Source organism: Eretmochelys imbricata, chromosome 4 (genome assembly GCF_965152235.1).
Source record: "Eretmochelys imbricata isolate rEreImb1 chromosome 4, rEreImb1.hap1, whole genome shotgun sequence".
Lineage (NCBI taxonomy): Eukaryota > Metazoa > Chordata > Testudines > Cheloniidae > Eretmochelys > Eretmochelys imbricata.
The window spans coordinates 78,425,687-78,440,982 of record NC_135575.1 but is presented as its reverse complement, the minus strand read 5'-3'; the positions used below and the strand labels follow the sequence as shown (position 1 = coordinate 78,440,982).

Here is a 15,296-nt window from a genome sequence, read left to right as displayed (position 1 = left end):
ACTCCCCCTCTGCTAGAAGATACACTCATACAAGAGCAGAATGACACTTAGAAGCTGCTGCATGAATCTTATGATCATACATAGAAAGAGCATACTTTTTTCAAAGAGCATTGGAGCCTGATTTATTGTGTTCAGTCTTAACCACTGACAAACTCTAGTTTAATTGTCAGGCCTCCCAAAAGTATGACACTAGCTTAAAAATCATAAGATTTTAAAAATAACTTGTGGGTTCTTTTTATTTGCCTTCTGGTTTGTGAGCCTTTAGGGTTCCCCCTTTCAAGCTTTTCTCTGCAACCATGAAGGCTAAAGTCCTATTTTTTTTTTCAATGACACCTGATATTCTCCTGGTAACCACAACTCCTGGTGTTGCAGTTTTCAGACAAACATCCACTATTATGAGAGGTGGCAACAACAGCAGTACCTCAATACAAATAATCATTGAAACATAATGAAATATACAACACACATTCACATCTCAGATGGGGGTGGCCTACTCTGTGCATTGCTAAGAGTCATCCAAGTGGCACGGGTGCTTTCCTGGCTAGCAACGGTGCCTGTCCTGAGTTAGGGTGAGTGCCTACACCTTGTCCTGGCCGCAGAGCAGGAGTCCCCATGCCTGAGACATTAGGCATCACCTCGACGCCGGCTCCCCCTCTCCTGTGCCAGGGCACCAGCTCTAACTCACAGAACTTGGGTGAGAGACCCGAGGCAGCCCCACCCCAGGGTGGGTCAGAACTGGCACCCGGGCACAGAACAAGGGGGGGTCCAGCTCACACCTCAGCCTGGTGCAAGTCGGGGGGGTGGAGGGGGGCAGCCAGCCGCCTGGACTGAGCGGGCGGCAGCTGAGCCCCGCCCACAGCCTAGCAGCACATGGGCTCTGCCGGGGGGAGTGGGGGCTGGTGGCGGTAACAGCACTGACTGCACTGGAGAGAGGAGGGAGGGAGCTTGGAACGGCGAGGGGGCGGGGCCATTCGCTTAGCCAAACAGCTGCTTCCCCTCCCTCACGGTCGGGAGCGTCTTCCGGGTGGGATTGTGAAATTGTGGCCGCGTGATTAGTCACGAGCTCGGGCGCGCGCGTCCCGGATGATGTATGAGTGCAGCCGGCGCGCGGCGATGGGGTGCGGCGCGCCTCACGTCTTTCGCCTCCTCCTCCTCCTCTGGCTGCTGCCGCCGCCGCCTGTGTCCGTGTCCGGGGTGGCGGGCGTGAGTCCAGCGTCGCTGCCGCTAGTCGTCAACACCTGGGCGTTTAGGAAAGCAACGGAAACAGGTGTCTCTGGCTCCGGGCTTTGCCTCGTGCTGCCCCGCTGGGCTGGCCGGCTCCTGCGGGCGGGGGGCTGGGGTTGCTGTTGGGGGCGGGGGCGCGCGTGTTCTCCTTCGCACCTGTGCCCAGCGCAGGGAGCGGTGCCGCCCAGGGCACTCCCCGCAGCGCCTGGATTGCAGTGGGGTGGGGTGGCTGTGACTCAGGTCTTGCACTGCCCTCCTTGATCGCGTGGGGGAGGCTGGGAAGCAGGGAGAGCTGCTGTTCTCGGGGGTATTGCTGGTGTAGCTATTCAGAAATGCTGATTTAGCTAAACGGCTACAATTCCTGTGGATAGACGACCCCAAAGAAGTTCCTCAGCCAACCTCTCTACGCTTTTCAGAGTAGCAGCCGTGTTAGTCTGTATTTGCAAAAAGAAGGGGAGGACTTGTGGCACCGTAGAGACTCACCAATTTATTTGTGCATAAGCTTTCGGGATCCGATGAAGTGAGCTGTAGCTCACGAAAGCTTACGCTCAAATAAATCGGTGAGTCTCTAAGGTGCTGCAAGGACTCCTTTTCTCTCTACACTTTGGGGGTCAAACTAGTAATGGAAGTGTTCAAGCAATAGGAAGTGGAACTATAAAAATGTCAGTTAAACATGGGGGGATGGGATATTTCCTAACTTGGGCATCTGCCCCAACATTTAAATTTTATTAAAAGCTTTGCAAACCAAAGCGTAACAGGAGTGTTTCTATGTTGCTGTCTGTAACTATAGTTTAAAAAACCACCACCATTCCCCACCAATGTTTGAAATCCAAATAGCATACCATTAGGAACCTACACATAAAGGTAATTTGTTTGTTTTCCTTTTTGCGTTTTCTCAGTTTGGACCATGAAACACCATAAATTAGGACAAACTTGAGTTTTTACATTACTTTCACTTCTAATAATCTGAATGGATATCAGTAACATAGGTATTTAAAAGTGTGCTTAAAATATATATTTTTTTTTAAAAAAAATTCAGTGTTTCTTCAGAATCCGTCCAACATAATACTTTAGACAGCAGCAGTTCTGACCATTATTAGATTTTTTGTTGCTCTGTTTTACCTCTGTTAGGAGGTGTATATTGTAACTTACAGATAAGATGTGTATTTCTGACTCTTACTGTCGACCACAAAGACAGATATAGGTTGTATAGACAGATTTAGAAAACGCACCCAAGCTAGACTACTGTAGTTTTGATATGAATTCTTTCTTGTTAACTCAGTTAAAACCTAATTTTGTCAGCAGTGAAAGATCTCACTTGCAATGTAAGGCTCTGTTTCTGCCAACACTTATCCACATGCTTAAATTGACTACTTTTGCATAGTCTCACTGAAACAATGGGGGAATTACTCGGAATAGTCAAGTTTAGGTATGCTATCACCCATGTCTAGTGGAGGTCATAATGTAGGGTGCCAGTATTAAGTCAGGCTGTCCAAATTTGGCGAACGCTCCGAAATTGGTGATATATCCTATAGTTAGATTTAGCCAAAGCAGCAAGGTATATGTGGTCCTGGGTCACTTTATTAGCTCGCCATAAAACCACTGACAGTCTAGCTCAGGGGTGGGCAAACTTTTTGGCCTGAGGGCCACATCTGAGTATAGAAATTGTATGGTGGGCCATGAATGCTCACAACATTTCTGGTTGGGGTGCGGGCTCTGTCTGGGGGTGTGGGCTCTGGGGTGGAGCTAGAAATGAGGGGTATAGGAAGGGCTGGGAGTATGGGAGGGGCTCCGGGCTGAGGCAGGAAGTGTGGGGGAGGGGGCTCTGAGCTGGGGCTGAGGGGTTTGGAGTGTGGGAGGGGGCTCTGGATGGGGGGGGTGCTTGAGGGCTCAGGGTGGGGCTGAGGGATTTGGGGTGCAGGAAGGTATTCAGGGCTGGGAGAGCAGGAGGGGGATCAGAGTTGGGGCATGAGAGAAGGTCGGGGTGCAGGCTCTGGGTGGCACTTACATCAAGTAGCTCCCGGAAGCAGCAGCATGTCCCCGCTCCGGCTACTACGCAGAGGCGCGGCTCAGCAGCTCCGTACACTGCGCCGTCCATAGGTGCTGCCCATGCAGCTCCTGGCCAATGGGAGCTGCAGAGCCTGTGCTTGAGGTTTGGGTAGCATGCGGAGACCCCTGGTTGCCCCTACATGTAGGAGCCGGAGAGAGGACTTGCTGCTCTTTCCAGCAGCTGCACGGAGCCATGGCACGTGCGGAGTGGGGCAAGCATCCGATCCTGCTCCCTGGCTAAAGCTCGAGGGACGGATTAAAAGGTCTGATGAGCCGGATGCGGCCTGCGGGCCGTAGTTTGCCCACCCCTGCTTTAGCTAGTCGTCTTAGTGCTGCCACATTTACCACCGAGACAAACTGGACTATTGTGTTGACAGGTTATTAAAACCAAAATTCACCACATGCTGAGTTCTTACAGCCCCCAAACCAGTCACTTACCACCAGGTGAAGGTCCACTTCAGATCTCACCAAATACAATGCTGCAGCTAATCCTTTAGTAAACTAACTAAAGATTCTTTAACTAAGAAAAGAAATGAGTTATGCAGAGGTTTAAAGCAGGTAAGTTACATTGCACGTGAATTAAAGCGTGTAAATCCAAAATGCTAGCAGTGATGTTATATTGGATGGTTTTTAATAAGTCTCTCTGATTTTCCCAAGTAGTAATGGGAACCTCAGTCCTTTGTTCAAAATTTTCTTTGTCAAAATTCAATAGTCCAAAGATGTGGTAGGAAAGAAAGAGGTAAAAAGTGCTTTTTGTTCTTGCCTTTTATATCTTGACCTCTCTTCTGGAAAAATCCTGGCTATTTCCTAGGTGTAGACTCAGCAGTTCTTCATATGAATTGCGAATTTTGCTTGCACATTTTGGATGCTATTGCTAGGGTGTCTTCACAGCTCCTTTTGTTACTCCTGAAGGGTTAACCTGTGGGTGCTTCGGAGACTCACAACAAGTTCAAGTTACAGACACATAGCAAAATGTCATAACTCCATACACGATATTGATACACACATTATTACAAGACAACTATACACAGCCGATTATAACTTTTTCAGTGATACCATACAAGGTATATTTTGTGCAAGATTTATCACAGTTTTGCAAGTGGTGGTGACCATATTAGTGTAGTCGGTTGCTTTCCCCATTATACAGCATCACATACGCACATAAATATTTGCAGGATCTGGGCCTGTGTCCTAATCCTGCTATTTGTTCCAGAGGGGTGGATCTCTGCACCCATGGGGGACTCCATTAATTTTATTGTGGCTTCGCATACACTCAGGGCTCTGATCCCATGAAGCAGTTTGAATGCTCAAGGTCTGTGGGCCAAGTTCAGCAGGGCCATTTGTGTTGACTCACATAAAAGGCTTTTTTTTGAGCCATAAACTAGATCTCAAAGGATAGATGACAGAGAGGGAGCAGGGAAAAAGATAGTTATTTTTAGTGCTGCATAAATACTGTTTTTAGTTTCTGTTTATTTATATACTTTAAACACTGTTAGGTTTAATTTTATACCTGGCACGTTTTAACTATGGTTAATTGTGTCTGAAATGGCTCTTAAGAAATGCTTTTAATATAACATTTTCCTGTTGTATATTTAAAAAGATCTTTAAATATGCCATGATCCTGCATAGGTACACAGACTCCATGTGGGCTTGGATATACCTGTGTGAAAGAGTTTGTATGTATGTGTGGCTTTAGTGCTATTCACGCCTTGGAGAGAAGGAGTGCTTTAATTACACAACAGTAAATGATTGTGTTTTTTTTACTTAGTGTCCACAATTATGGTGTATATCATATACTATAATTGTGGACACTGTTGCAACAACTCTCCACTCACAAAAATATTCCATCGCTTCCCATTCAGAAACGTTAGCCAATTATGCAAAAAATGTTGACTTTTTATATCCCGAATAACACTTTCTCTAGTTTCACCTAAGAATAACAACACATAATACAATTTACTTTTACCTGCCATACTTGGTGTAGTTTCATGTGTGTTTTGTTTTTATAATTTTAAATGAAATATTAGGCAGTAATTATTTTCACTTACCAGGTGTTTGTGTTGAATACAGCATGGTATACCTTACAGTCAGGAGGCTCTGAGCTGGATGCAGTAGAGAGAGGTTGCGGTCAGTGTGAGACTGATCAGTGTGATGGAAGTGTGGGGTTTGGAGGAAGTCCAGATGAACATGGAGAAACAACATTAGATGCCATGATTATGGATGGGTAAGAAAGTTACTTGGAGAAGGGAATAATACTAAGGATTTTTAGTACAGTTCAGTATGATGTAAACATTGTTATATGTACTATGCCATCATGTTCATGTGTTCTATAGACATTACACTGCACTCAAACTCTGATATTAACTGATGTGTTCAGGGGTACAGTAGAAAGGAGGAAATATCCAATCAAACAGGGAATAAATCGCCATGGCACCAGGATGTTTGGAAGCTAGCTAAGCATTTTTCTTGCAATCCCTGACATTCATTTCAAATAGCCTGATTGCCAGATAGGGGAGCTAAGGGATGCATATGGAGTTCCTGGATATTGAAGAGTAGAGATTCTCCTTGAAAATTAAACATAATGTACAGTACCTATATGACTGTCTAAAGAGGCAGAGAAAAGCTTACTTTTGCAGGATTGGGATATGTGGAGGTTTAAGCATAAGCTTAATAGAGAACCATTTGCTCTTTAATTTCCATACAAATTTTACTTTCTTGGCAATTCTGTGTTATGTATTTTAGACCTTATTCATTGTTTAGGTCTGACCTACGCTTTGAAAGTCTTACTAGAGCAACTGGTTTGCTTAGTGGTGCAATTATTTATACCTGAAATACTTAACTAGTAAAACTTAAATATGTATGCATTTATATCAGTACAAAGATGATTTCCACCAGTACAGTATAACGCACCTTTATCTTGATATAACTGCGTTCAGGGATAGATAAAATGGCACAGCTCCTTAGTGTAGACAAGCACAAAGTATCTATAGGAAAAGATATATCATTGTTTTATTATCCTCTGTTACTGTTTAATATATGCATGCCTTAAATATTTCTCACTTCCATTTTCTTGTTTCAGCAACACCATGGAAGTTGGGGCAGTAGCAGATCTCAGACGTATAAAAAATGCTATTGGTGTAGCACGGAAAGTGATTCAGCACACTAAACACACATTATTAGTGGGGGAGTCAGGTAATTATGTGCTTTATTCAGTTATTTCCAATTCTTATCCTTGTCTTAATTATCACTGTACAATAAGGAGACTTACAATAGATAAATCTTGATAGTGGAGGAATCCCCCACATATATATTCAAATGAATGCTGTTAAGTAGTTGAAAAGCATTTATCCTTCTTTAAGTTTATTAAATATCTACAAATTACCAGGGTTTTTTATTCTGCTATTTCTGCTTGAACTAAAACAAAGGGTTTTATGTTCCCTCTACAGACTCAGCTGCAACTATTAACTTTGAATGCCAGAGCTGTTTGCATATCACTGAAAATGCACATAAGTAAAGATGTTTTGACATAAGACACTATATAAATGGAAGCTGGCATATGCCAATATTTCATCTTAAAATACAAGGGAAGCTTTGCTAAAAAAAAATGAATGGCAGAACTGGTACTTAATTTTATTTCAAAGTTCATTTTCCTATTTATTGAGCACAGTCATTGTACTTTGCAGTTTAAAAACATACATGAAGACTTTCTGCCTCAGAGCTTGTAAATAAATCAGGTACTGTACAGCTTGGCACAACACACCACGTATTGATAAATTCTATAAACAGTGGAGGTTTCATCTTTTTAAGGTAACTTAATACTTTATTGGTGGATTAATATCTTGTGACTTTATGGAAGAAATGTTACTATGAAGACTTTGGTTGACTTAAGGGCTTTTTAAGTGTAGGGGGCTGCATGGAGGAAGTCATGAAGGCAAAGATGAAATTTAAAAAGAGGTGATGTGGTCAGTGACAAGAAAGGAAGATGAATTTGGCAGTAGCATTTTGGATGGAATGAAGAAAATGAGACAAGACAGAGGAGATAGTTGCTGTAGTTGATGCGAGGTCTCCTTTAGGTCTGGAAAGGGAGGGCTGGAGTTTGAGATGCTTTACAGACCTTTTTGATTTGACCAGGAGGCAGTCTCTAGTGACTGTGGTAAGAGGAGTATCGGTAGCATACAAGGGATTCAGGAGGGAATGAGTAGAGTGGGAAGTAAAGAAAGTCACAGTAGACTCTGTGCTTCAAGGTGAAAGGGGTTTGGGATGGGGTAAACTAAAAGATGTGTGGGAATAGCAGAGCAACCTGGAATACCAGGAATGAAGTCTGAGAATGACTAAGAATAATGGAGGTAGGTTTGAACAGAGAGTCAGAGGGGTGACAAGCTTCAGCACCGTGTGTCAAAAGGGTAAGAAGGTGGAAGGGGGGAAAAACAAATTCTTTGTGAAGGAAGTTGAGTCATACAATTTTCTCTGGAAGTGCTCAGCAGGATGAGAGCAGGGATGTTGGAAGCCAATATGAGGCATGACACTGGGAAGTGGTAAGGCAAACGCTGACTGGAGAGGACAGCAGACTCACTAGTGTGTGGAGTTGAACTTTAATATCAGTGGAGGAGAGGAAGGCACATTTCTGTTCCACACAAAGTATTAGAAACAATTTAAAAAAAATTGTCCTTAAAATGTACTTAGAACAAACTAGAATGACTTCTTGTAAGAGTTTTTCTACAAGATTGTTTCTGCTTTTATCAAGCTACATCGTCCGATACCCGTATTCTACATATTTCAGCTCTTGTTTGGAGAGTAAAAGAAAAAATATTTGAAACTAGGATAGTCTCCTTAATTTTTCTGTCCACACAGAAGTTTCTTTGAGTGATTGACAGAAAAAAGAACACAACTGTGCCCTTAACTGTTCAGCATTATATAGAATATACTGTAATTGATAGTATTGTAATGTGTGGAAAGTACAGTATTATTCCTGGTACTAAAATGTTAATGGAAATTCGTTCTGTTTGGTTTTCAGTATTGAAAATAATTGAGTCTTATATTTCTGACTTCCTAAACAGTACTCTGAGTCCTTTTCAGTTTAAGTGATTCCAAATTATATCAGATAGGGAGTATGATAGATGCTTTTTTTTAATGAAACCATGCTACCTTAGTGCACATTACCCAACAGCTCCACTACAGAAGTCATAAAAGGAGGATCAATAAACATGAGCAAGCAGACTTTTCTTAGCTCATGTGCTCTCTTGCTTGTTTGTTCTAGATACTGAAATGTCAGTAAATATCAGTAACTTTTGCTCATGAAACTCCCAATACATACGTAGCTTTAGAAAAGCAATACAAAATTAACTTCTAAATCAATGGAAAGTTTTTTTTGTAATATTTGGATAAGCGGAAACTCCTAAGAATCTTGTAAATCTACGTATTATGTTCACATAAATGTCAGAGGACTCAAACATGGAAGGGATTGGTAATTTACAAGTCTGTAAACAATTCTATCTGAATTTGATTTCTTCCAGATTGATAATTCCAAAGATTATTGTAACTAAAAGATGAATTAATAGCATTTTTCTATTTTTTTCTGTTCATTTACTTTGCATTTGGCTGTGCTTTGTGGCAATTGCTTTCATTCTTTCTCCTGTATAGACAGTCAGTTTACCCAACTATTGATTTGTTTTTCATACTGTGACAATTATAAAAAAAAAAATTAAGAAATACATAATCAAATTTAAATTTTAGGAAAGTGTGATAGTAAAGCCACAGAAATTGTCAGAGGTACTCAGGGGCAGGTATTGATATCTGAGTCTTTCTCTGCTTACCTCATACTTTAAAAATGTCTAGATATCAAATTGATAGTGTTTTTGTAATTAATTTGCTACTTACAAATTTTTGATTGTTTGTTTAAAATTTCCCTGTTACACATAGCACAGTCTTGATTTTGGATGGTATTTGTCCTTTTTGAAAAGTTTTGCTCCTTTTGTAAAGCAACATGTCTGAAGAGAAAGCTCTCTCGTCATAGTCAGAGAGAACATATTTAAATGAAGAAACAAAAAGACATAGTAGATAGCATCTCTCCTCCTAGAAGTGTGGGATATAGTGCCCTCAGTAAAGGAGGAATTGGATGCGATGGTATATCAGAGATTACACTGACATGCTGTTTGTCTGAAGAAGTATATTCTATAGTTTCAGGGGGATGAGCTATATATAAACTAATATTTTATCTTGATCATAACATATAGTGTATGATAAACCTAATGTACTCATGCTACAATATTGCTGAATTTTTTTTTTGCCTGTTAAAGCCTCACTGTTTGCAGAAAGCATGGGATTTCCTTGTGAAGATTTAACCACTCAGAATTCTCTTTCAATATATTTAAAGTGGCTTAATCAAAGCTGTCAGCCAAACTACTGGAAGGTACAGTATAATTGTTTTATTTTAGAAATTTGACCAACATTGCTTGTTACTCTGGACTTATTAAAGAAAGAAATACTTCATATTAAAGGAACAAAGAATGTTCCATTAAATATTTTTTAAAAATCCTGGAATTCTTGCTAACTTGATATACTTGGGGATTGGAAAGCCTGTTTGCTGCCTGATTTGTAGAATTCTGTTAATATTGATGTTAGTACAGTGGTTTTTCATTGAATTTGGAAGAAAATGCTAACCCTCAAAAACAGAGGATGATTTCTCAGTGAGGCATGAGTGCAGAAACTTAAAATTGAGTTTCTAAATGAAATCCCTTAGTGGGAATTAAGGCCTTCATCTTGCAGGTATTTAAACATGAGTGACTTTTACACATGGAAGTAGTCCCATTACAATCATAGGGACTACTCATAGGCTTAAGTCTTTCCAAAATTGAAGCCTAAATTGGTAGTTATAGATCAGGGGTCTCAAACTCAAATTACTTTAGGGCCAGTACCAGTCGTCAAATCCTCCCAGCGGGCCAATAATGTCACTCATGCTGCCCAGAACCTGCCCCCCAAAACTCCGACCCCACCTGCCTAAGGCTCTGGGAGGGAGTTTGGGTTGGGGAGGAAGTATGGGGTAGGGGATTAGGGTGCAGGCTCTGGGAGGTAGTTTGGGTGGGAGAGGAGGTCTGGAGTGCAGGCTCTGGGAGGGAGTTTAGGGTCAGGAGGGTGGGTGTGGGAAGGGGGGGTGCAGGCTCTGGCAGGGAGTTTGGAGGCAGGAGGGGGTATGTGGGGAGGGGGTGGCTCGGAGAGGGGGGTCTGCCGCTTACCTGGGGCTCCAAGGGGGGGTGGGCTGGGGGGCCTCCATGCACTTCTGCCCCAGGCACCACCCCCGCAGCTTCCCATTGGCCACAGGAGCGCTCAAGGCAGGGACAGCGCATAGGCGCAGCACCCCCCACCCCGCAGCCACAGGGAGGGGCCAGCAGACATGTGGAGCGAGCAGGCAGCTGCAACTCAGTTCTGCTGCGCTGCTGGGGCCCTGGGCCATTGTAAATCGCCTGGCGGGGAGTGCCTGGGGGCGGCAGGTGGGTTCAAGGGGGGACCTGGCCCCAAAACTGCTGGAGCCCCACAGGCCACATTGGGGAGGTTTGCGGCCGCAGATGGCCTGCGGGCCATGAGTTTGAGATCCCTGCTGTAGATGATGACAGTCATAAGTTAGCATGTTTGTCCCTGTGCACAGACTGTTACATGCTTGCAGAGCCCACTCCTCTGTAGATTGTCTTTTTTTGTATCTGAAATACAGTGGAATTGAGACAGTTTAATTTGGTACATACTCTCTTGCCTATTCATTTACTTGAAAAGGTGTCCTGCCTAAAGTATTACTTGTAACCAAGTTTAGTCATCTTAAGTACAAGAGGATTACTTTATCTCTTAGTGTGGTACTAACAGCAACTTTGTTTCTGTGGTTTCTTTATCTTGCTGAAGAATGCAAACTTGTTTTGACCAAAGAATGAGTCTTGTGATTGTTCTGCTGCTTTTCTCTAATAGGCACTATCAGATTAACAGATCCTGTACCACACATTATGGAAAGTCAGTCAATTCATCTCTTAATAAGAATATCCATCTCTTTTGTAACTTCAGTACAACTGTGCATTAGATATCTTAAAATATTGTACAACGGTGGAATTTAGATTTTTGTTGCAGTAGTTTGTTTAAAATGCATCTTTACTGAAATATTAAAGACTCATATGAATAAAATATTGATTACAGAATGTAATACCAGATGCCTCAAAATCCTGTGGACCATACAAACAGGCTAAACAATTAAATAGTGAAGAATGGATCAACTCACAGAAAAGAATAAATATTCATAATCATGATACAATTGGTAACACTCTTTGGTTCTTTTATGCTAAAAGATGTATTCACTTTTTTGCTTCATGATCAACTCAGTCTTACTGAGTTCAAATAAATTATTTCAGACTGGTAGTATACCAGATATACAGCACCATTTTCAAGTGTGTGTACTATTTATGCACGTGTTATAAAGGAGTTGGTTGCAACTCTTTAGTCAATTTAGGGTTTGTAAATCTAGAATCTATTTTAATGTTTCCTCTTCTTTTTAACTTTTTGATTTGAGCAACAGCATTGTTTGCATATTTGTATGTTTAAAATAGGTTAGGAGTAATATTCTTGTAAAGACTTTCAGACTTTACTGGTAAAGCATTTTTGGTTGTTGCATCGTAGGCAATTTTGTATGTTTATAACATTTTCTTGTATTTCATGATTGATTTTTCACGTTGTCGGCATAGCAGACGTTCCAGAACTGCAGACTTTGGAGAGACCTTTCCAGACACCTCAGTACAGATTATTTATCTATATTTTGTCAGTTAAATTTTATCTTCTGCATTTTGGACTGGATCTTTGTCATGCAAAAAATCTTCAAAATTTTCATTACCAAAGAATTACCACTTAAAATTTTCAGTGCTGAGACACACACACACACACACACTCATCAAAGTACTTAAGAACGTGCCTAATTGACTTCAGTGGGACTACTTACTGCTTTAAGAATCTTTCTGAATTGAGGTCTGAATTCTATAATTGCTGGAAGTAAGGGGGTGCCAAGATTGGTGGGTCATGTGTTGAATATGTCACCTCTTCATTTGTACTTGGTTAAGGTAGTTAAGCTTTTTAATGTATTTTCAAGTGTGTGTTTATACTAGTGGCTTTTTTGGACTCTTTAAAATTTGGATAAAAAAATTCACTGGAGAATTTAAATTATACTTATTATTGTTTTACCAAGAATGATTATACATGGCCCAATTTTCAAATGTTTTAAAATACCAATATTTAGGTCCCTCTGAAAATCACAGCTCAGGTGTAAAACTTCATTTTAAAAATAGAGCCCTTACAAGGGCTATAAATATATGATCAGTTTTTATGCTGCTGAATTGTAACCGATTGTTTTAACAAATAGATGAGAAATTATTCTTGTTAAGCTTCACCATTGTTTAAATCTATAGGCATGATTGTAATTGGTGGTTCCGGAAAAGTTGCAGTTGGGACATCTACAAATGGTGCAGTCCACAAAATCCAGGGGTTAGTACTTGTAGTTTGAGAAAAATACATATGGTATTTGTAATCCTTGATTTCATGTAATTATCTGTGTAGGTGAGGTGATATTTTGCTTATTTAAATGATCGTGTTTATACAGGGACTAGCACAACAGGGCCCCATTTTCTGGTGGGTCTTTAAGGTGCTGCTGCAATTACAATTTTTAGTGGGCTTGTTTTTTCAACTTTGTGTATAAATATAGTAGAAGTTACTTTAGGCCTGCTTTTTTTTTTTTTTTTTTTTTCATTTTTAAATGGGAGCAAGAATAGGTTCTTTATGAGCATTGTCTAAAGAATGTGTAGATATAGGGTTACCCCTTGCATATTTGATGTTGAATTGAGTTTGTTGCTTTATGCTTGTAATAGCCTGGTGGCCCCTTTAAAAGCTTTTTAAAAAAAAAAAAAAAAAAAAAAAAGACATATGACCCATGTTTTCACTCTTGAAAGTTAAAGAAACTTTAAAAAACTCATGTCGATGATAAATTTGATTTGGAGTGACTCAATAAATATCTCCAGAACTTTAGGAGTCACAACAGGATCAAGGAATGAGGGCTTGTTTACACATGGACCTATTCAGGACCTATTCCTGAATAACTCTGTATGAACTCTCTTATTCAAGAATGAGCGCCTTTTTCCAGATTTGCTTAATCCACCGTCAAAGTGGACTAAACTGAAACAGAAACCTTCTGTATCTTGAAGGAAGACTACTCTGGAAAGCTGAAACTGTGGAACAGTCACTATTTCACCGAGTGATTTTGCTTTTTTCTTGGCAGTGTATTTAAGTGTCCAAGTGTCAGTCCTTATTACTGAGAGTAGAGAGCTCTCATTAACGTGGTGTAAGATTAGGAGTTCCTGGAATATGAAACTGTAAAATCCTGGTGTATTCTCATTGCTGCTATTTATGTTATGTTCTGTTCTGTTTTGTTTAAACAAGAACCCAGTCTAAGAATTTGCCTTTTAAATATTGGGTCTAGTTCTGCTCTGGTACACTGATACAACCCCACTGGCTTCAGCCAGGTTGCACAATAGTGTAACTGGGACCAGTATTTGGCCCATTATAACTGTCTTCATTTTAACTTGATGTTTCTTTTCCTTCCTCTATATAGTCGTGTAGGGGACTCTCCAATAGCTGGAGCTGGAGCCTATGCTGATAGTACAATTGGAGGAGCGTCAGCCACTGGAGATGGTGATATCATGATGCGCTTTTTGCCCAGGTTTGTCCCTTTGGGGAAGATTGCTTACATTTTTGCCAGAGAATTCCTGTGAAACAAATCAACAAATAAAGTGATGAATTAATAAAATCGTTGGTTTTGTTGGCTGCTTAACATATTTGGCCATTGCTTCCTTTTTTATTCATACCAATCAACATGGCCAAAAATACCAGACTAGCCCCACATCCTCTTACAGACAACAAATCACTTACCAATTCTTTAACATGTTTTCTGCTACCTCATTGAAAATCCTGCAAAAGTTGCCAAACCTGGGCTTTGACAGAAGAAATGAGTGGATTTCAGATCTAAATGTACTCCACCAAAAATGCTTTGTGTCCTACACTCAAGTTTCAGTTGTGGGAACAAACACTTCTTAAGTGTTAGGAAGAAGAGAAAGTGGTCTCAGAGGTGGCTATTTTCTTCACCAGTGGAATTGTATATAGTCAGCATCTTACTTTGTGCCTGCTCCTTTTCATTTCCAAAAAATGGTGTATCTGTTTAAAATCTGGGTGCCTGAATTTTGCAAATGGTCTTCATGGGTAGCCTCAAATAGAATATATTGCAGTACTCCATTCTGGAGGTTACAGAGACATTGATATTTACAATAGATTTCAGCTCACAAGATAATAGTTAAGATGCTAAGTCCTCTTTTAAGCAGCTTGAAGAACTGTTTGCAAAAGCTTGGAATACCAGTGCTTTATGCATTCCGGTTTTGGGAAATGACTGGACTAGAAGACACTGTCTGTGTCCTTTCTGTTTGTCAGTATGCTTGTCTTGTGCAGAATAGGGTGTGTAATCTAAAGCAGAATAGCTCTGAATTGTCAAACGTCCAGAAAACAGTAATTATTTTGCCCCTTGATTTTTTGCTTCTGAAATGTTGATGTATGATATAAGTTAATATCTCAAAATAATTGACTTATGAGGAAACAAACTATGGACGATAGCTCTACATTCAAATTTTTATCCGGCTCAGGTGAATAGATAGGGTTTTTTTTTTTGGTAACTTGTATTTCTGTGACAGAAGATATTGAGTCCAGAGATAAGGAACTTCCCAAAATGTGATGATAGTCCTCCTCCAAAGTGCCAGATTTGAAGCTCATTCCCTCCTTACTTGAGTTTCTCTTATTGTAACAAGACATAGTGGCTTGATACACAGTATTTATGTTTTCTGAAATCAGAACAGACTACTCCTTTTAGGCCCATGTTGTGCTGTTACTCAAAATTGTTGACTTTTGAGATTGTGCATTGTGGAAATGTAGAACTGGTTAGCAGTATCGTTAGTCTAATGATATTA

General features: G+C 40.7%; 1 protein-coding gene across 5 annotated transcripts in view; it reads left to right on the top strand.

The window, feature by feature from the left end:
• Positions 1-1,069: 1,069 nt before the first annotated feature.
• Positions 1,070-15,296, top strand: part of AGA (aspartylglucosaminidase) — a 41,458-nt gene continuing 27,231 nt past the window's right edge. For all 5 annotated transcript variants that reach the window (XM_077815500.1, XM_077815498.1, XM_077815501.1 and 2 more), the window contains exons 1-7: positions 1,070-1,267; positions 5,344-5,497; positions 6,353-6,465; positions 9,570-9,682; positions 11,446-11,563; positions 12,702-12,777; positions 13,898-14,005. In XM_077815500.1, coding sequence (XP_077671626.1) covers positions 1,084-1,267; positions 5,344-5,497; positions 6,353-6,465; positions 9,570-9,682; positions 11,446-11,563; positions 12,702-12,777; positions 13,898-14,005 — 866 coding nt within the window. In that variant the 5' untranslated portion in view covers positions 1,070-1,083. The remainder of the gene's footprint in view (positions 1,268-5,343; positions 5,498-6,352; positions 6,466-9,569; positions 9,683-11,445; positions 11,564-12,701; positions 12,778-13,897; positions 14,006-15,296) is intronic.